At 50.3% G+C, this 21,048-nt stretch overlaps 1 protein-coding gene and 1 long non-coding RNA gene across 3 annotated transcripts in view; one reads left to right on the top strand and one right to left on the bottom strand.

Annotated features, from left to right (window-relative positions):
- Window positions 1–21,048, bottom strand: part of Csmd1 (CUB and Sushi multiple domains 1) — a 1,477,900-nt gene that overhangs the window by 217,837 nt on the left and 1,239,015 nt on the right. For both annotated transcript variants that reach the window (XM_063234987.1, XM_063234988.1), the window contains exons 22-23: window positions 9,713–9,882; window positions 5,642–5,798 (exon numbers count right to left, since the gene is read on the bottom strand). In XM_063234987.1, coding sequence (XP_063091057.1) covers window positions 5,642–5,798; window positions 9,713–9,882 — 327 coding nt within the window. The remainder of the gene's footprint in view (window positions 1–5,641; window positions 5,799–9,712; window positions 9,883–21,048) is intronic.
- On the top strand, window positions 3,947–6,568 carry LOC134472750 (uncharacterized). The gene is made up of 2 exons (XR_010042707.1): window positions 3,947–4,161; window positions 5,546–6,568. It is a non-coding gene; the product is annotated as an uncharacterized LOC134472750 (long non-coding RNA).

Here is a 21,048-nt window from a genome sequence, read left to right as displayed (position 1 = left end):
AAGAATCCTTTAAACTCCATATCCCACCACAGTGGGCTAAATGCCTGCCCTTTCTGCCCTTCCTGAAAAAGTTGTTATTGTAGGGATGATCATATCAGAGCCAAGCGAGAATAACTGCAAAACACGTTTGAAAGATGACATTCATAAGAAATCAACAAGACACCAACAAGAACCATCAGGTAAAGTTGGTGTGTGTCACCCAAACTGTCAAGAGATTGGGGAAAGATGATTCAGTCAGATTGCTGGAATCAGAGGTGTATGTGTTGTCTTGAATAAAGCCTTCTGTTTTTCGGTAACAGCCACAAAATCTTAAGGCCATTATATTATTCTGAAGGTAAAAGGACACTGGTCCTGTTTATTGGACCTGCTTGGGCTCTGTATCCTGATGTGCTGGGATTTCACTGCAGGGCTGGAGGGAGAAGCAAGGCTGTAGCCCTGGGCAGGATCTGGGCTAAAGGCATCTCCTCTGAGCACAGGAAGTGCCTTTGTCCACTTGGAACTGGACAGGGCCCCATTGTCAAGGACGGAGAGAGCGGCACAGTGTCTAAGAGGACACAGCAAGTAGATGGTTTTAGCATGTGAGCTGGTGCATGTCTATAATCTGAGCACTTGGGGAGGCTGAGGCAGGCTGTTGAGCCCTGCCTCTGCAGCTTAGTGAGGCCCTGTCTCAAAATAAAACATGGAAAGGGCAGGCTATGTAGCTCAGGGTAAAGGCCCTGGGTTCAAAGCCCAATCCTTCAAAACTAAAAGAAGGTTTTACGCCTAAGGAATGCTCAGTAATAAGGAGGGCAAGCTGTGCTGTAGCTCTAGGGAGGAATGTGAGCCTCACAAGAGACCCTTCCTGCAGGCTAGGGGAGCCCCGGGCCACCAGACCCCATGAGAGATGCTGGCTCCTTGCAGCAGCATGCTGCTGGCAAAAGGGCTTGAGGGAGAAGCCTGGTCGGCCGGGATAGAACTGGGGGCAGAACTGGGGGGCAGCACTGAGCAAGGAGGGGTGGAGATGGGTGGGCGGCTATGACTCCATCATGCACAGCCCCCAGGAAGCTCTGGGGTCTCAGCCTCTGGTTACAGGAGGCACCACCAACGCCTGCAGATGACGTGCCAGTAGGGCCAGGCCTGCACCCAGGTGACTCTGCACACGCAAAGAGGACCACAGCGAGGACCGTGGTGCAGGGGAGAGTTGGCAGCAGCTGCTTCTGCTCTCAGGGTCCTCTTTCCACAAAACCTGTGGCCTTTTCTTCCCAAAATGGTGTGCACCCATCTGCGAGGTGTATACCTGTGTGGTGATTGACACTTCCCCTCGCCATGAGGACCTCTTTCCCCAAGGTTGCCCCACTTGGAGTGGACACGAACCCTGGGAAGATGCTGCCCAGATGACAGTGCCACCTGTGCCAGTGCAAGGTGGTGGCCTGGAGTGGACCTGTGCCCCTCTGCTTGGCATTGCGGGTCCACTGTGCCCAGACAGGTGAATCACAGGTCCCTGCTAGGTAAGGAACAGTTCCCCACAGCCAGACCCCCTCATGCAGAGTGGAGGGGACACTGGCAGTTAGAGCCCAGCTGCAGACTAGAATCCCAAACAGAGGCCATCAGGATGTCCCTTTGCCAGGCTCCTGTCCTGTCAAAGGGACTCAGGACTAAAATCCACCTTTGTGACTGGCTGCAGATGAAGCAAGAAGCAGAGCCTGGTGTCCATGGTGATAGCGGACGCTGGACAGCCCTTCAGCCTCTGTGTGGAAGCTGTGGTCCCCAGCTTGGCCCTGCAGGGAGGTGACAGGGCTGAGGGAGCTGAGATGACAGGGGCTGCCTTGGCAGGGATCCTGAAGTCCTGGCCTCTGCCCTTTGCTCTGTTCCCATCCTAGCCAAGAGGTGAGGGCCCTGCCCACTCAGCTCCCTGCCATGATGTGGAACTCCTGCTCACCCAGGGTCCATGAGCCTCCAGCACTGCATGACTGAGATGTCAGGACCTTTGCCGCAGGTGCAGAAGACTGACCGACAACATGGCGGAGATACGTCCCGTGTCCCTCTGACTCTAACCCCACAGGCTGGCGGCATCTGTGGGGAGAGGCTGTGAGGCGTGGACAGAGTGATGCAGACACTGTGGGGAGGGACAGGACATCAGCCAATCTGTGGAAGTTGCCTGGGACTCAGTGTGGGCCTTCTGTGTGATTCAGGCCTCATTTGTGCATGAGGGAACCTGCGCGCCGAGAGCCGGTCCCTCACTCACAGTGGTGGATTTGTCATCGGTGTTGCTTTGCTTCTTTCAGCAAATTAGTCAAGTCAGGGTGACAGCTGCGAAGCCCATGGCTCTGGCTCTAATGTCCCGTGGCCGGGATACATGGTACGTGATGTGCTCAGTGCCAGCCAGCCAGGCTGGGCGATCCACGCCCTTTAGTCACAATGCCAAGGAGAACGGGAAGGATGGAGGGGCCACACTGTGGAGCAGCGTCCAGCTCTGGGCACCCTCTTCCTTTGCTCCATATTACATTGTTGCAGGCCTCCCTGGCTTCCCAGGACATCTGTACACTGATACAAGCAGGATTCTGCGTGTGCTGCAGCAGGCAGGCAGCCTCTCAGGCTGCTGTGACCACATTGTCACAGCCCAGTGGCCCTCAGCCGCCTGCTTGTGTCAACCACAGACGCAGCTCAGCCCACCAGCCTTGCCCATCCTACTTCCAGGAGGGATTCTTGATCTGGCGTCCAGCAGGGTCACAGCTGTTATCATCCTTGGGTGACACTTAGACAGACAGCCCAGAGCTTTGCAGCCAGTTTCTAACTGACAGAGTGGAAGGCACTGTCCATGCAGGGCCAGCGCTGCCAAAGCGGTAAGTTAAGAGGCATCTGAGAGTTTGCTCTAAAATTTAACTGCTGTAAGAGGATTGTTTGTGCCAGTTTATAAGCATTTTAGTATGTTTTTAGCATATACAGTAGTGTCTAGGTTCACTATGGCTTTTGTTTGCAAAAAAAAAAAATGGTTTGCAAACAGAAGCATTTGACAAAATCTTGTTTTGTTTGCAGACTGTATAAGGTGAGAGAGGACCACAGCCATCTTCCCACACAAACACAAACCTGGTCATCTTTTCCAAAATCATAAACAAAAATGAGCCTGTGAACCAAGGTACTGTTATATGTGTATACATATACGTAGTCATGTAGCCTAGATGTGTATCAACATTCTGCCAACACTGTCCAACCTATTTAGGTATTTATATTAATTATGGATCTGAAGCACTCAAACATTAATGTTCCTTAAGTAATGTAATTACCCAGCAAGAAGCAACTGCAAGTCTTTTGAAAATGGTTATCATCATTTCCCATGTACATTTTAGGGATGAATATTCGGCTCATGCGTTTGATCGCGTGTGGGAGCTTGGGAGTTCTTAAACTAATACTTAAACTAATACTTATATCATCCCTTAAATCTAAGGACTTAATACAAAGTTAATGCAACTTTGACATGCTAGGCTTTGGTGCTGTTCACCCATGCTGCAGACATCTCTTCCGGCATGGCCGTATGATCTGGTCTGATCTCTCTCCAAGGCACTGTGCTGAGAGGTTCCACTGGGTCAGGGCTGCTGTGGGTGGAGATCAGGCTGATTCCGTTGAGAGGCAAATGCCATTCGATGCCAATATTTCTTTCCCCTAGTTCCATAAGTCCTGTGCTTCTGTGCGATCAAACACATCTGTGAAATGTGCCAGGGAACATGCACAGATTCTGGCTTTCTGTTTACTCACTCAGGTCAGGGTCAGGCAAACCTCTGCTGCCTGGGCCACTGCCAAAGAGTATTTGGGGCCTCTGTGGCCAGCAGGGCCCTGCAAAGAGGAGCGGAGCTTGTGAAGGAGGCCTCTGGGACAGGGCGGGGAGACACACCGAGCGAGGCGGTCTCTAACCAGTCACATGGAGTGAGGACATGCCCACCTTCCTGACTGCTGCTTAGACACCAAAAGAGGACCAGGAATTCCAGAGGCAGCTCATTCAGGCATGCGTGTGGCTGGGTCTCCTTCTCAAGCCTCCATCCATCCAGGCGAATAGAAGCTGAAGCTCAAGAGTTCAGAAGGCGAGAGTGACTTCCACCAGAGGAGGAGTTACCAGGGTTGGAAGGCAGCGAGGCTGGGCACCAGGCTTTCTCTGTGAAGCAGTCAGGAGAGGAGGAGGCAGACTCGGTGAGCTCCAGGCCCAGACTCCGAGCTGGGTGAGCTCGCAGAGGGAAGTCTGGAAATAAGTGTTTGGTGGCAGGAGGATTAAAGGAACATGCTAGGTGTGCAAAGCAAGGGTGGGCACAGAGTCTTACACGCTGGACTCAGAACACCAGCTAAAGGGGTGTTCTTCCCTAGTATCTGTGTTCCTCTAACACAGGAGCTGGCAGGGCCACTACCACATCCAACAACAGCCAGCCGGCTGTGGTGCAGGAGAAGGGTCTCCGCTGCCTCTGTGTCAGCGAGCACGGGGAAGTCCTTTCAAAAGCGCGCTTTGCAGCGTTTCTGGGAGGGAAATTCTGAGCAGAGGAATTGTCATAATGAAAATTATAATTGCGAATTCATCCTGTAATATCCATTGTTACTAACTTACCATGCATACAAAGTAATTAAGAGGGTTTCTATTGACTGAGTCTTTTCAATGGTATTATTATAAAAGTAAAAAATTTGTTTTCTTAGAATATCAGAATATCTTTGTTCACAAATTTAATATTTTTCCTTTGTGATTGCTCCAGCTAAGTGGGAATGGAGGCAATAAAGGCTTCTCTTAGCCACCTGGATTGACCCAAGGGTGTTGATTGACTTTCCAGACTTGATTCATTCACTGGCCAAATGACGGCGTCAGCTCTAAGGGTCAATCACATAATATCTAGCAACCCAAACTTTTAAATTTCTTTATCCTGGGGCCCATGTCACACAGCTCTAAAATCATCAGATAAGTAATAGAGTATTCTGTGCATTTTAAGCATTATAACTGATCAGTGACCTTTAGTTATAAGGAGCTATTTTTAACTTTATAACCAAAACTGTTACAAATAGCAGCAGCCACATCTTTTTGAAAGCATTTCTTCTTTGTTTTCCCTCTCTATTGTTTTTTTTTTCCATTTATATCCCTAAATTGTCACACCAATTTACATTATTCTAATAGCAATGCAGAATTCCACTGAGGACCATAAGCTGCAGAGGCAGGCATGGCTCTTGCAAGCTGCTCACTGCTATGGGGGGAGAACAACCTTTCCATCTGGGAAAGTAGTGGCGAGAAAAAAAGAATTCAATACTTGCAGTGTTACACCTTCTGTGTGTATTTATGCATCTATGTGGTTAGTTACATGCCTGCAGATATGCTGTTTATATACTTAGGCTATTAATAAGGAAATTCCCCATGCAGCTTTCATACCTGTGTCTATGAGGTTTTGACACTAAATACTTCTCCATCTCAGAGGCCCTTTAGATCATGAGATATTTTCTTTTCAGGTCAGCTCCCTGATTATTAAACTACGAATATATCTAAATTGATTCATTTCAAACTGTTGCTTCCCCTAATGTGCCTACATCTACTGTTTGGTTGCAGTTAAGCTGTGACTCAGAGCACAGAGAAGAAAACCACCAGGTCGCCGTCACCAGCTGTGGGGCAGGCGCCTGGGGAGTGGCGGCCTGTGCTGCTTACTGGTGTAGGTCAGCTGGAAGCCGAGGTCCGTGCCCGAGCCGTTGGTGTTGAACTCCAGCCACAGGTGGTTGGAGGTGCTGTTGAGGAGGAGCCCCAGCAGCTCATTCCTCGTGAAGGTTCCCAGCGGGCGCGACGAGCTGTCTTTTCCATCATACACCTAACGAAAATTCACAGCGTAAGTCACTCTCCTCCTTAATTCAGCTTTTTGGGTGGCAGTTCTGACAAAGCACCCAAACGCTCAAAAGGGCAGCTCTGCACAGCACAGTCAACGGTCACAGGGGTTTGGAAGCCAGCGGGTGACAAGGCGAAACCACCTGTGTCTCCTTGCCTTTGCCTCTGGCTGCAGAGTGGGGCCCACCTGCATCCCCCACGACCGCTCTCCCAGGGCCCTCTCTGAGGAAGGCTAAATGCGTCCTGTGCTGCTCTGCAGTGGCGCCCAGAGTGGCTAGAGACTCCAGCGGACCCCGCCTGGCACCACCTGGCAGGCCTGGATCTGAGCAGGCACTGGGCCGTGTGATGCCACCTGGAGACTGCCAGGTGGACCTCGGGCTTTGCAGAGGGTCCCACAACTTGGGGCCCCACCCCACAGTCTCTGTGCTGACCTGGGCCCCTCTGACTTAAGAACAAGGATGTCCTGTCCTGCAGGTGGTGCTGCAGACTCCTGTACTCCAGGGAAGGTGGTGCACTGAATGAGAAAGCCACCTTGCACCTATGGGCTTTGTAAATTAATGAAAATGTATCACGGTATAATGAAGAACATCCACTTTTTCTTGCTAAAAGAGACTAAATAAAGGTCACCAAAGTCCTCCATGGCATCTGTCGCACTGCCCTGACCCCTGCCCTCTCTCAGTGTGTGAACAGTCACATTTGTCCCTCAGCTGGACACACCCACGTGCAGCCACATAAAAGAAAATGCATTTGAATTGATTCTGGAATCATTTCTGTGCAATCAGAGAAGCGCATTCTGGTGGAGCAGAAGAAAACATCCTCTAACTTCCTCCTCCCTAAAAGACTGTCAGAAGTTGTTTTTTTAGAAAACAAAACCACTTCTCAGCTGAAACTGTGGTTTCCTTCAAAGTGTCCAGGATGACCATATCAGGGCAGGACAGGTGTAAGTCAGAGGAAGGTGTTTCGGGGGAAACATGGGGTCCCGAAAAGGCAAGGGCCCCTCCCCGAGCCATGCATTTCTGGGTGATTCTTAGGAAGCCATGGAGACAGGTGGGGCAGAAAACCCTAGAAGAACTCCCACTTCTGTTTTCCACGGGGTGGCTGGAATGTCCCCATCACTTCTGGGTCACAGGGACAGACAACCTCAGTCATCTAATCAAACAGGAGCCGCATCATTGCTGAATGGTTCTCAGCTCCAGAACAGCCCATTCTCCTCCTCACGGGACCTGGCTTGACTGCGGGCTCCACAGAATGGCCATCTGTCCACCACAAGGGTGCAGCATTGGAGGCTTCTCTCTAGCAGCCACGTGGGCTGCAAGTTTGCTCTGGCCACAGAGCAGAATCAGGTAGTGGGCCAGCCAGGGGCTCAGGTTTCCATTCCAGCTGACTTCACCACAGACTGAAGGAACTGCAGGTGTCTCCTGGGGATCCCCTCATCTGTGAACCCCTCAGTTCTGAGCCACCTGCTCCATAGGACTGAATAGGTGGTTCACCCCACAGTGCCTGGCTGAGTGCTGCAGGGAAATCTCGAATGGGCTCTGGAAGGAGGCCCAGGGCTACTCCCAGCAGCTGGCCCTGGGCAGCCTCTGCTGGAAGGCTTGTCATCTGTGTCTGTGGCATGGAGGGGACGGGACGAGGGCTGAGTCTGGAGACTGTTCCACAGGACCCACGACATGTGCAAGGGCCTGTGGACAGCCTTTGGCCCTCAGCTCATGGCCATTTAATTTGAAAAAAATTATTATTATTATTATTATTATTATTATTATTATTATTTGTACTGGGGATCGAACTCATGCTTGCCAGATAACTACTTATACTGCTGAGTTAAATCCCCGGCCTACTTGAAATATTTTTAACACTGAGATATTAGCTTATTTAACCAAATCTACCCCAGTAAAACTTTGAGGCATTTCTCATGTTTGATGATTTCCCTGCAGCTAATCAAGGTGCTTTTAGTGTTTAGCACAATCAGTGAGTCCAAGGTGCACCCAACAAAACAGGACATCTTCTCCCCTTCCTGCCATCCCGGCAACATTCTGTGTGATGCAGGGGTTCTCACTGTCACCTGCAGCACAGCACAGCTAAGAGTCACCTAAAATTTGCTCAGAGGCTCACTGACTCCTAAGTTTGAGGTTATCAAAGAATTTAGAAAATTTCTACTTATGCCTAATTTCACATATTTTTTTTTTGTAAATTAGTATAAATGTGCTAGCTTCCTGGCTGAGAAACACTTCTTAATTATAGTCCTTCAGGCTGTCAGCATAAACTCCCCAAAAGACTACTAAGACGAAGGAATAACCAGAATAAAACCACGCTATCAATTATCATGGTACTGGGCTGGGCTGGGCGTGGGAGCAGGAGACGCCCTGAGCCCGCCTCCCTTGACCTGTGCTCCCTTTCTCTGGAGCCAGCAGGGCTGGATCTCAGGACTGTGCCCTACCAGCCGCATCCAGCCTCAGCTGCTCACAGCCCTCCTCTCCAGTGCCCAGGGCTAGGTCTATACTACCCTTTAGTGGGCTCCAATGCTGGCCCAGTTAAAGATGGTGTGGGGCCTTTATGAGAAGCCTCAGGATTCAGGGGCTTTTCTGGGTGTGTCAGGGGCTTCATACACCAAAGGAGGGCTGGCTGTCCTGCTGCCCTCACAAGGCTCCTTTCAAGGACGCTGCTTGAGGTTCTAGTGGCAGTGGCTGCACTTATTCCCCATTCCTCTCCAGAACCCTCTGACTCTAAATGTTCAGAGCAGAGAGTAAACTAGAAAATACTGAGAATAATTGAGAAAGGGCTGGTTTGGGGGGCCCCATGCACTTTAATGATTGCTTTTATAGGCTGCATACAACACCAGAATCTGCAGGAAGTTACACAGTTTAACTCGCAGAACAGCTGAGAGAGTTTGTGTCATTGCAGCTCCCTCCACGTGAGAGGGCTAAGAGGCAGGCCTGCAGAGTGGTTTCCCTGGGGTAGACAGTCACGGGTGGTGGTCTGTTGGAGACCACTACGAAGTGGCTCTGACCAGGATTTAAATTTTACTAATTGGCTTTCTCTGTTTATCTGTGAGTCTGTTCTAGGCCTAGGCCCCTTGCCTGGGGACAGGAGCTGATTCATAGTAAGTGAATCTCTATGAATCACTGGTCCTGGCTGAGGCCTGCAGTGGCCTGTGAGGCCAGAGATACCTCAAAAGTCAAGATAAGGCCACAGCTGCGGACACTCTGGCTCCAACTCCAATTAACAAGATAGAGACTGCAGCTGCAAAGATTACTCCTACAGTCTCACTTCTACTATGTCTTCATGATAAGACAGTGCTACTGAATTGACTTGATTCATAACATGGAGATGTCCTTGAAGTGACTTCCAAGGTCCTGCTTATTGCCTGCACTTTCCTCAGTTTCTCTGCCCTTTGGCCTTGGTCCTAATATAAGTGGATTGACCCAGAGAATCCTTTGTCTTTACCCTCGAAGCCTCGAGCTTAATTACAGGGTTTTGACCCTCCTGGAGCCCTACAAATAATACAATTTCTCACTTTAACCTCTGCCATACACTAGTTTGGGAAATTGGGGATCTAGGACAGAACCCGATAATGGTCTAGGGTGACAGACAAGACTGTTCCAAAGTCCAAGAAGACTACTAAGTGAGTTATTATACCTCAAATCAATTACATAAAGAAATAAGGACACATGACCTAGAAACAACCTGGGTCAACACATCTGTGTGGGTAGAGAAATAGTAATGTGGATGGATGGATGGAAGGATGGATGGGGGACAGGTGACAGACAGCACAAGAGACAAATGATAGGTGACCCATAGATGATCATACATAACTGACAGGTGGGTGATAGATGGCTGAAGGATGGGTACCAGGCTCCCACAGAGGAAAGCACTATAGCACAGAGGTAATGAGCTCTTTACCTTCAGAGTATCTCCTTCAAACAGCTGAAAACTCCGAGCTCGGAGGTGGATTCCCTTGCCGGCTTCCGTTTCTATTTTATAGATACATTCGTGGTTATTATCATAATTGGATGGGAAATTTGGAGACAGTAATGTTCCTTCATTGCCTTTGACGCTTGCTCCACATTCAGCTAAAATAAATAGGACATTAAAACAGGATTCAAAGGTGGAATTATGGATTTTCCCAGACTAAACATTTCCACATTATGATCACTCTCTTTCTATCAGTGTTGGGCTACCCTCAAAGCACGTTAAAAACCGAAAGTAGTGACATTTTTACTGTTCTACCACTGGATAGAAAAGATGCCACATTTCCAACAGCCTGGTTTATGATACTTGATGGGCCCTTGCCATGGGCAGCCGTGGGCTATCCCACAGAGAGTTCCAGAAAAGATGGCCTGTGCTCTGAGCACCCCGAATCCTGGCTGTGACCCCAGCAGGTGACATCCCTCTATATGAAATGCTCCGGCCAGTGTCATGTGCCATTGGGCTGATGCCACCTCCCTGCACTTACTCTGGGTCATCAACCAGGACATGTCCAGCAAAGGGGACAAGCTCTAAGGTGCCCTCCACCCTCTTCAGCATGGACTCTGCATTCACCCGGCATGGGGCCACTTGGTGGCTGATACTTTATTCTTCTCTCCTTTGTCTCCTGAAAGGCATCTAGCTCCAGGTTTGCAGAGAGCAAAACACATCTAGTCAGGCCAGAAGTGACAATAACTATGTTTGCTGTCAACCCCAAGGAAGGTCCGAGCTCTCCGCCACTGTCCCTCATCCATGGGAGTGAATGGCTTTCCTTGGGATCTCTTCACATTCTATGCAGAAAATGGTGACAGAATGACACTACACAGGAGAGACCCTGGTGCTAGGGGCTCCTTATAGGCCACGTCCTGTGCCGGGCACCAAGATCCTCATGAACAGTGGGACAGCATTAGTGTAAAGAACAATGGTACAGCCAGAGTCTGCACATCACAGGACTCTGCTCCATGGACAACAGGGAGAAGAGGAGTTGGTCCCATGACTGGGGAGAGCAGGCAACCTTGGGGACTCCACCCACATCTTCTCCATGCCCTTCGGATCCAAGGGGTAGTGGAATGCCCCTTCTTTACCAGAATCACAGTCAGCCGCTAGCTGTGGCCACCCAGGCCCTTGGTGAGCAAACTGCCGGAGACCCGGAGAGGATCCCAGCTCCTGGTGCAGAGACCAGTGTCCTTGGGGTGGGGATGGGGCTCACCTCAGGTTGGGGTGGCAGCGGGGACAGAAAAGCGAGACAGAAGTACAGGGAACTGGACACCCAGCAAAATGGCGATGGAGTCTTATAATAATATAATTCTTAAAAATGTATAGTAGTATCGATTCTTATCTGATATATGCTTATCAAATCATGAAATTCTTTAAAACTTATTTTGCAAGAATCCACTGGAGAGCAAGGCAAGCTCGCAGGCCCACCTGCCTGAGAGGTCTCGCAGACTCGGGGCCAGGAATCTGGGGACAACAGGGTATCCCACAGGGAGGGAAGATGGTTTTGTACCTGAATTCCAGAAAATACTCCCCACACGTCCTCTATATCTGGGAAAGACAACCACAGGCACTGAGGATCCTCACCGAACGCATTTCTACCTTTTTACCTTCTCTGAAACAATGGGGGATTTTTAACATAAAACCCAAGAGAACAAAATGAAAATAGGAAGTAAAGCAATGTGTCGCCTTGGACTCTGCTGCAGCCTGAATCACGACACAGCAGAATTACTAAAGGTAGCAAATTTAGTAAGAATAAAAGAAGAAAATCATCGGGCCCTGCTGACTGGAGTGTAGAAACCAGTCACACATGCAAGAGATTATTATTTAAAACAGAGATGGCTGGTAATCAACTGAGGAAACAATCCAAAACTCAACTTTAGGTCATTCAATCTGTGCCTTTTATTGGTTTTAAAATATAGACAATCAAAAATATAGCATATATTGATTGTGGCACAAAAAGAAATACTTCAGTCTGGGGAGCTTGCTGGCCGGGACTTCCATGTGAGTTTGGGCTGCCAGAGATTTCATTCTCCTGTTAGATGATCTTAATTTGAATTCTGCACACTCTCCTTCTCCTTCTTCTTCTCCTTATCCTTCTTCTCCTTCTTCTCCTTCTTCTCCTTCTCTACCTTCTCCTTCTCCTTCTCCTTCTCCTTCTCCTTCTCCTTCTCCTTCTCCTTCTCCTTCTCCTTCTCCTTCCCCTTCTCCTTCTTTTGCAGTCCTGGGGATTGAAACCCACCAGGGCCTTCTGAGCTTCATTCCCAACCCTTTTCAATGTATTTTTAAAATTTTTTCAATATTATTTTGAGACAGGGACAAAGTCTTTCTAAGTTCCTCAGGCTAGGTTCAAAGTTGTGATTCTCCTGCCTCAGCCTCCCAGTGGGCTGGGATTATCTGGCCTTCCTACTCAGATGCACTGTGATAAGGTTGGTGTGTAAACTTCAATTTATTTAAGCCTATTAAATTATCAATACAGCTTCAAAACCTCAGTCTTGGACAAGGAAACTGGCTTTAGTATATTCACAAGCCAGGATCTTTCTCAGGGTCACATGAGACACACAGATGACTGATCCCTAAGAATGCAAAATCTCAGGAAGGGAACAATGCTCATTTTGTGTCCTAAAAACACAGACCATGTCTGTCATCAAGAACCCCCAATAAAGGTCACAGCTCACATCAGGGACGTGGAGAACATTCAGTCTGCCAGGAGTGAGTGCATTTTCAAAGGCCTAGCTGAGGAAGTCATCAGTTAACAGCAGCTCCTTTGCTCCACGCTGGGCTGAGAATGTCAGCCAGATTCACTCTCCAGTGAGCCTGGAGGGCAGAGGGGGGAGAATTCAGCTCTGGCTGTCTGCGTCCTTCCAAGACTAGGGCAGGTGGTCCTCACACAGTGACCTCACCTGAGGCCTTGCCTCTGACTCTCCGGATTTCACAGGGTCCTTGTGGTCCTCTGGGAGATGCTGTTGCCGTGTACACTGGTGGCCTAGCATTGTCTTCTCCTGCTTCCATGGCCAGCTCAGCAGTGGAGCCAGGCGTTCCACAGGTCTCTGTGGCCCAGTGTGCCCTGTGGTCGCCCTGTCAGGGGCTGGGGAGAGCACGCATGGCTGGTGTCTCAGGTGTGGGACACATGCATGCTGCACAGGGTGATGGCTACGGCCCTGCAAAGTATCCTGGGAGGAGCCGTGGGGACCAGGGTGAGACCTAGGCTGGGTGGCCTTGCATTTTCCAAAGCCCATGTAGGTCACTACCAAGAAAGCTTGTCCTGGAAACAGGGTGTATAGAAAGAGGAGTGCTTCAAGGAAAAATGGGACCCTCAGGACCCCAAGGAAAATGCAAGGGTTCAGATGTTTCCTGGAGGAACCGGGAAGCCAGTTTCAGGACCCAGAGACCACAGGAGCAGCCTTGGGGAGCCAAAAATAAATCGTGTAGCCCATGGAATCCAGCTGTGCTTTGCCCTGTGGTGCGGGGCGCTCACTTGTCTTCCACTCTGTGCATCACACAGTGTTTATTTGAATTCCATGTCAGTGAGGTATGCTACAGCTCCATCAGTAGAAGCCAATCCTGGGCTGGCTCAGGTGAGGAAGGGCGGGTGGGGCCACAGCAGAGCCAGCAGGGGCGTGCGGTTCTGGTAAGAATCCTGCCGAGTCCACGTGGCTGTGCAATGCTGACATCCTTCCTCTGGGGGAATATCAGACAGTCCATGAGGGCACGTGGTCTGTCCCCCCAACCCAGGCTCTGCAATGCTGACATCCTTCCTCTGGGGGAATGTCAGACAGTCCATGAGGGCACGTGGTCTGTCCCCCCAACCCAGGCTCTGCAATGCTGACATCCTTCCTCTGGGGTAATGTCAGACAGTCCATGAGGGCAAGTGGTCTGTCCCCCCAACCCATGACCCCACGAGGGTAGCACGTCACACCTTCCCGAATCCCCTTGGTTAATATTTCACAAAGTCTCTCCTGATTTGTGATTTAATTTATGGCCTGTTTTATGACTTAACTTGTTTTCATACTAAATTTACTCGTATACAAAAGTGCCTACAATGCAGTCTTTAAAGGAAAGAATTGAAATGTTTCAAAGACCCAGAGAAAAATAAAGTCAGCCTGGGCCCTCATCCTGGAAGAAATAATTATAGAAAATAACACTCTACGGTTGCTCAGAGAATTATAACATTGAAGCCATCAAAATATCAACAATTCTTTGAACTTGATTCCAGGGACCCACTGTAACTTTCATCACCAAATCACTTAAGTGCTTCACTTTTTCAGTTCTTTCAAGGCAAGTGAATATCATGTTTCTTAATATCATGTTTGTATGAAGAATTACTAGACCTGTAATTAAAAAGGAGTAGGTATTGAGAGTTTTTCCAGGGAGATAAATGAATTAAAATTAAATTAGTCATGTTAGAAAGATGTCAATTGATTTTTTCCATTTGTTCTTCTGTGTGGTCTTAGCCACCTGGGACAGCCACTGCCTTGGTGCTCCTGCTGGTAAGACAGATGTCACCTACAGGTGTCAGAGGCCACTGGGTGTAGAGGGGAGCCTGCTCATCCGGCTGGGTCAGGATGAGTTGATTGACTCACTGTTAGGAGAAGTGTGTCTTCCCAGCAGTCCTAGAAGTTAAACCCAGAGCCTGTTGCGTGTGAGGTAAACGGTCCACCCTCTGAGCTGCATTCTCAGTCAAAAGAAGGTTGTTTTATTGGTGATGTCAATTTATTTATATTTCTACTATATAAGAAAAGGTTAGGAAAGGTAACCTTGCAATTTGCCTGTTCAGCACTCAGACAGGATTCAAATGTCCACCTCTGTAGGCCTGGGACTGAGGAAAACTACATTGCAGATACAAGTTTTTCCATGGGATGGGAGACACTGTTTGCTATTATTGTCAAATAGTAGTTATTAAAGTGCCCTAGAAATGATTGTGAGGTCTTGAGAACACTGTACACATGCTGACACAGTCAGTTTAATTTACTCACGAAGGCTTGTGCTTCAGAAGCATAATTTGTACAGCACAGAGATGGAAAATAGCCCAGCCAATGGAGAGGATCAGCAAAGTCCATCTGCCTCCCATCAACCCAAGTTTACTATGGCTAAGGAAACAATTCAGTAAAGTTCACCCATATCAGAGGAGGTCAGAACTATTTAAAATGTGTTCATCTATATTCATCTACAGAATAAATGCACAAATTACATAAATAAATGTTATGTTGAATACATTTATTTTATTATACACATTCATTTACGTAATGTGATTATTTCTTAAAAATCAACAGAAAGTACATTAAATGTATAGATTCTGTATTTTGGCACAGGGAAATAATATTTAAATATAACTGGTCAAATTATTTAGGCTAAATTTAATTTAGCATTAAAATAAAATTAACCTAAATCAAATGCAGGTAGAATGTTTCGCTTTAATGCCTCACTGAAATCCTGTTCAACATCTGCAGGTAAAATAGTGTTGACTTTTTCACTTTTATGGAGGCACTCGTACTTTGCCCAGGAATTACAGTTATTCAGTAAGAAGACTCTGCTTTCACTCATCTGTTCAAGGAGCTGGCTCTGCAGACCGCTGTGTACACATGTTTGGATGTGCAGAAGGCAACCTTGCTGTTCCCTGTCCCAGAGGGCTTTGCCCTCAGGACTCTGGAGGCAATGCCGCGGGTCTAGCAGGGAGCCTTCCCCTCTCCCTCTCCTTCATCCCGGAAAACCAGGGTGCTTGAGACGTCACCATGGGGAAACTGGGAAGCTGCGTTAGTCCACCGTGGTTGTGTTGTAGCTTGCAAGTGCAGTTTACACCGTGCACACCTCACTGTGGCTGCGGTGTAATGAATCCTTCTGGGACTCTGGCAGTGTTATGGCAGAGATTTCCAGGACACTGAACTCTGCCATGTCTGCTTTCCAGCCCTGCTCCTCCTGCTTTTCCTACTGAGAGTCTCTGAGCCTGGGCTAGGCAGAAGGATTCGTGGCAAGGGGGCTACTGTTTAGGGACCAGAAGGGGCGAATGAATGGGGCTTTTTCTGCGGGGGCTTCACCCTGCAGACTAGGCCGGCGCCTCCTGAAGCCCAAGCAGCCACACAGAGGAAAGGGGTGTCCGCCGAGGGAGGCCAAGTGGACTCAGGGGACAAGGTGTGATCCAGGTAGGATGAGAAGAGAGACAGAGGTGGCACCCGGAGCTGTCACCTGGGCTGGCTGGTATATCTCCATAGCACTAGGAGTCCCTAGTTAGGTGTATCCTAGCTAGGTGGTGGCACACTCTTAATCCTAGCACTCCAGGTGACTTAGGCAGAAGGATGACAAGTTTGAGCCCAGTCTGTGCAATCTGTGACTTTGTGAGAACCTGTCTCAAAAATTTTAAATTAGGGGGATAAAAGGACTGGAGTTGCAGGGGTTGTAGGGGTTGTGTCTCACTATAAAGCACCTCTAGCCAGCCCTCAGTACAGGAAAGAAGGAAGGAAGGAAGGAAGGAAGGGAGAGAAGAATGTTACAGCCAGATGGGCTAGAAAAATCAGAAACATCAGTGAAATGCAAAGGGCAAAGTGGAAGGAGGCAGAAGAGGCCCAGGGGCACTGCAGGGCAGCACAGTGGGTCAGCCTGGACCTCAGCTGCCCTAATTCCCTCGGCCTCCGTGACCCCAAGCGAAGCCCTGAGGCACCATGCCTTGGTGCTCTCATCCCAAGGCTGAGGTGACAACAGCCAGGCTGGCTTCCTGCTCCCTGCAGTGTCATGCTGGAATAAGAAAGTAGGGAACAAGGACCCACCTCAGTACCCGGCCTGCCCTTAGACTTGGTGTCATCACTGTGTATTTCTGACACCAGTGTGAACTCTGAGTTGTTGGGAGCCGCGGCCAAGCCCGGTCGCCTTACTTGGCGGACGTGAGGCCTGTAGGAAAGAGCAAAGCCTGAGCTAGATTACCCCTCCCATCGAGTGTGCTAAGATGGCGCTTATCTCCTGCTTCCTGCTTGGTAAACAACCCGCCCTGTAAGATCTCCTGCTTCCTGCTTGGTAAACAACCCGCCCTGTAAGATCTCCTGCTTCACAACCCGCCCTGTAAGATAGTCTGCCTAGCAACAACTGATGTTAGCCAATCAGCCCGCATCGCGCGCTTTGAACTGATTGGCCACTGTAACCCTATAAAAGTGAGTGCCTCTCCCGCCATGAAAGAAGAAGCAGAAGAAGCACGCAAGGAGCCGCGGAGAGCGGACCGGCAGAGGCTTCGGGACAGACTGGAAGTAGAAGCCCAGAAGGAGCCTCGGAGAGCGGACCGGTAGAGGCTTCGGAGCGAAGCACGGAAGGAGCCGCGGGGAGCGGACCAACAGAGGCTTCGGCTGGGAGCGATCCCAGGGCAGGCTGTACGGAGAAGGAAAGTAAAAGAAAAGGTTGTCCACTGCCAGACTTTGTTGTGTGTCCTTCCTGCCGGCCGGGAGTGACACCGACATCTGGTGGCCCGTACGGGGAGCTGATCACCCCCGAGACGTGGCAGTGGACAACGCTCCAACGCAGAGCTGCAAGACAGGTGAGTAGAGGATAAACCTGGGCTCTGGGTGGCGCGCACCTACAGGGCTTTTAGACTCCCCTCAGGCTCACGCGTAAGTGGCGGATTCCTTGGGCCTCACGCGGTGAGTAACATATTAAAAGATGGGAAACATGCTAGGTAGCAACACTAAGAGCGAGGGTGGTTGTGGAGAAAGCTCTCAAGAGCTTACAAAAGTACGCAGGGTATTTGAGCAGGCCCAGTCGGGGAGCTCCCGAGAGGGGCCCGTCAAGGGGAACAAAGATGCTAAGGAGAAGGACGGGGCTCTAGCCTCGGAGTCGTCTGACTCCAAGGACGAGGGAAAGTTGAATGGCAAGGAGGCCAAAGAGACCAGCTGTCAGGAGCCTAAGTCGCTCGATAAGGAGTCGCAGGGTTCTTTCCCAGCGTTGCGCCGTGAATTGCGCTCTGCTCAACTTGGTCTGCGGAGGAGTAGAGAGCTCCTGAGCGCTCCCCGGCGCGAGAGGGAGGCGAAGCCTTCCGCCCCACCTTGGGGGCTGTTCCCGGAAGCGATCCCTTGCCACGAGGCGGCCGCCCGGGAGCTCCCTTCCTCTTCGCCAGAACAGGAAGTGATGCACGGGCCCCCATTTTCCGCCCAATCACGGCCGCCGTCTTATGCTCCGCCGCCGGTGGGTCGGTATTTTTACAGGCGGCTTTGGCAGGGGGGACGTTTGTCTCATGAGGTACATCCACCACCTGGGATAGATAGTGGCCCCTACGGGATATTTCCTGTACAAGTAGCTATGGGCCAGGGACGTAATGCATGGGAGCCTTTTGAGATAAAGCAGATTAGAGAACTTAAAAATGCAGTTACAACCTTTGGGCCAACTGCGCCTTACACCATTGCCATGCTGGAGAACCTGTCTTCTGGGCCCCTCACCCCCGCGGACTGGACTCAGCTGGCAAAGGCGTGTCTGCCCTCGGGTAGTTACCTGGATTGGCGAGCCTGGTACGCCGAGTTCGCTGCCGAACAGGCGGAAAGAAACGCTAACCGAGGGAACCGGGGGTGGAATAGAGACATGCTTATGGGGAAAGGCCAACACGCTGATAATCAGACTCAGTTCCCTGGTGCAGTTTATGAGCAGATCAATACCATTGGGCTTCGCGCCTGGAAGCAGGTGAGTGGTGCCGGAACGGCATCCTTGTGCCTTTCTAAAATAGTCCAGGGCACAACAGAGCCATTCGTTGATTTTGTGGCTCGGATGCAAGATGCCGCCGATAAGATCTTTTCCGATAGGGAAGTGGCTCAACCGCTGGTTAGGCAGTTGATTTTCGAACAATGCACAAAGGAATGTAAGGCAGCAATAGCCCCACATAAGAATAAGGACCTTAACGCCTGGATCAGAATATGCAGAGAAATAGGGGGGCCACTTTCCCATTCAGGAGTTGCGGCCCTCCTAGCCGCGGCAGTACAACAAAAGGGCCCTCGAGGGCCGAGGAAAGAGCGCAAGGCCAAGGGGTGCTTCAGCTGTGGGGACCCAGGGCATATCAAACGCGACTGCCCGAATAACACAAGCGCCAGGCCTCGCCCCAAAAACGAGGGATCGTATGGCGTCTGCGGGAGATGCAGAAAGGGCCCATATAAGGCAGAGGATTGCAGATCAGTCTATGATGCTCAAGGAAATCGTATTTGTGGTCGAGGACAGGATAGCACAGCTCCTGCTGCTCCCCAGCCTCCATAAGAGGTTCCAGTACTCCACATGACTCTTGACAAGAGGCCCATGCTTTTGCTTAAGATCAATGGCAGACAATTAAAGCATGGTATCCCATACAATCCTCAAGGTCAAGGAATTATTGAGAGAGCTCACAAAAGCCTCAAAGAAGTTTTACATAAACAAAAAGGGGGAGTAAGCCAAGGCCTACCCCCAAAGGCACGGTTATCCATGGCATTGTTCACATACAATTTTTTAAATCTAAACAATGCTGATTGCTCCCCAGCTATGGAGCATTGTAATCCATCTCCTAACAATAAAGGATGGGTTAAATGGAAAGATGTCCTAACAGGACAATGGATGGGCCCGGATCCGGTGGTTAGCTGGAACCGAGGCGCGGTTTGTGTTTTCCCACAGGAACCGGGACGAGAACCACTGTGGGTACCGGAGAGACTGACACGGGCAACAAAGCCCTCGACTGAAGATCAGACCTGCCCTACCGGAGATCCATCACAGACCAACCAACAAGATGAATAGAAATAGCGGTAGCCCAAAATGGACAAAAAGATCCTCAGGCATATGCATGGCTCGCTCGCCTAGCCTACGACCGAGTCTAGGGGCGGTGAGCTTCCCACACTCCTCCTCTAAAAAATTATGACATAGCTGGGTAGGAGAGTCAATGACGGGTAAGAGCGTACTCCCCCGGTGCGACTCAACCTAAGCCAGGCCCTACCCCATCCTGCACGTAAGCCGCTGGACTGTTAGATGCTGCCCAGGTCTAAATTTCTCTCCGAGGGGATTTCTTTACGGAGAGGAAATGAGTGCAAGCTTGTGTGCATCCAGGTTCCGTCCAGTTTGTGCCTGGCCCTAGAAAAAGGACGAGGGCCTCAGGGCCTTGGCAGACCATGGGACGGCCGACCAGGGTCTAAGCCAAGGACCTACGGTGGGCCTACGCATAGGGCATAAGCCTCTGCACCCAGTCCAGGAAGGGCTACGATGCGCACATTCATAAAAAATAAAAAAGGGGGAGATGTTGGGAGCCGCGGCCGAGCCCGGTCGCCTTACTTGGCGGACGTGAGGCCTGTAGGAAAGAGCAAAGCCTGAGCTAGATTACCCCTCCCATCGAGTGTGCTAAGATGGCGCTTATCTCCTGCTTCCTGCTTGGTAAACAACCCGCCCTGTAAGATCTCCTGCTTCCTGCTTGGTAAACAACCCGCCCTGTAAGATCTCCTGCTTCACAACCCGCCCTGTAAGATAGTCTGCCTAGCAACAACTGATGTTAGCCAATCAGCCCGCATCGCGCGCTTTGAACTGATTGGCCACTGTAACCCTATAAAAGTGAGTGCCTCTCCCGCCATGAAAGAAGAAGCAGAAGAAGCACGCAAGGAGCCGCGGAGAGCGGACCGGCAGAGGCTTCGGGACAGACTGGAAGTAGAAGCCCGGAAGGAGCCTCAGAGAGCGGACCGGTAGAGGCTTCGGAGCGAAGCACGGAAGGAGCCACGGGGAGCGGACCAACAGAGGCTTCGGCTGGGAGCGATCCCAGGGCAGGCTGTACGGAGAAGGAAAGTAAAAGAAAAGGTTGTCCACTGCCAGACTTTGTTGTGTGTCCTTCCTGCCGGCCGGGAGTGACACCGACACTGAGTAACAAGATAAACTCTGTGGGCCTCGAGACTCTAGACAAAACAGGATCTCAGCACACGGACAGGGTGTTCCCCACCCAACCGGTGTCATGCTTCTGGCAGGGTGCTGGTGTCATGCAGGTGGGACAGGAGCCAAACCCACCAAGTTCTCCCCTGTCCCCTGCCTCTCTCAGAATGGCACAGACCCTGAACCACAACAAGCAGCACCTTGTAACCCGGTCACTGATTGCAGCAAGGCCCAGCATCTTCCTCCGAGTCCCTCCACCCAGGATACTGAGCTGTTGCTCCTCTTCAGACCCATCTCCTGGGTTCCAGGAGAACTCCTGGGAAGGTGTTCCAAGTTGGGCTGCCTGTGACGCCCTTCTCAAAAGGAGGCGAGAGCACCCATTCCAAGGTCGAGTAGCCCTGAGCCAGAGTCGCCCTGGAAACCATCTTTGTCATCACACCCAGAGCAAT

This window comes from Cavia porcellus, unplaced genomic scaffold (assembly GCF_034190915.1).
Source record: "Cavia porcellus strain 051 isolate PalLab524CR breed Dunkin Hartley unplaced genomic scaffold, mCavPor4.1 scaffold_24, whole genome shotgun sequence".
Lineage (NCBI taxonomy): Eukaryota > Metazoa > Chordata > Mammalia > Rodentia > Caviidae > Cavia > Cavia porcellus.
Note: the sequence above shows the minus strand (reverse complement) of the source record. Positions and strands in the feature narration are given on the sequence as shown.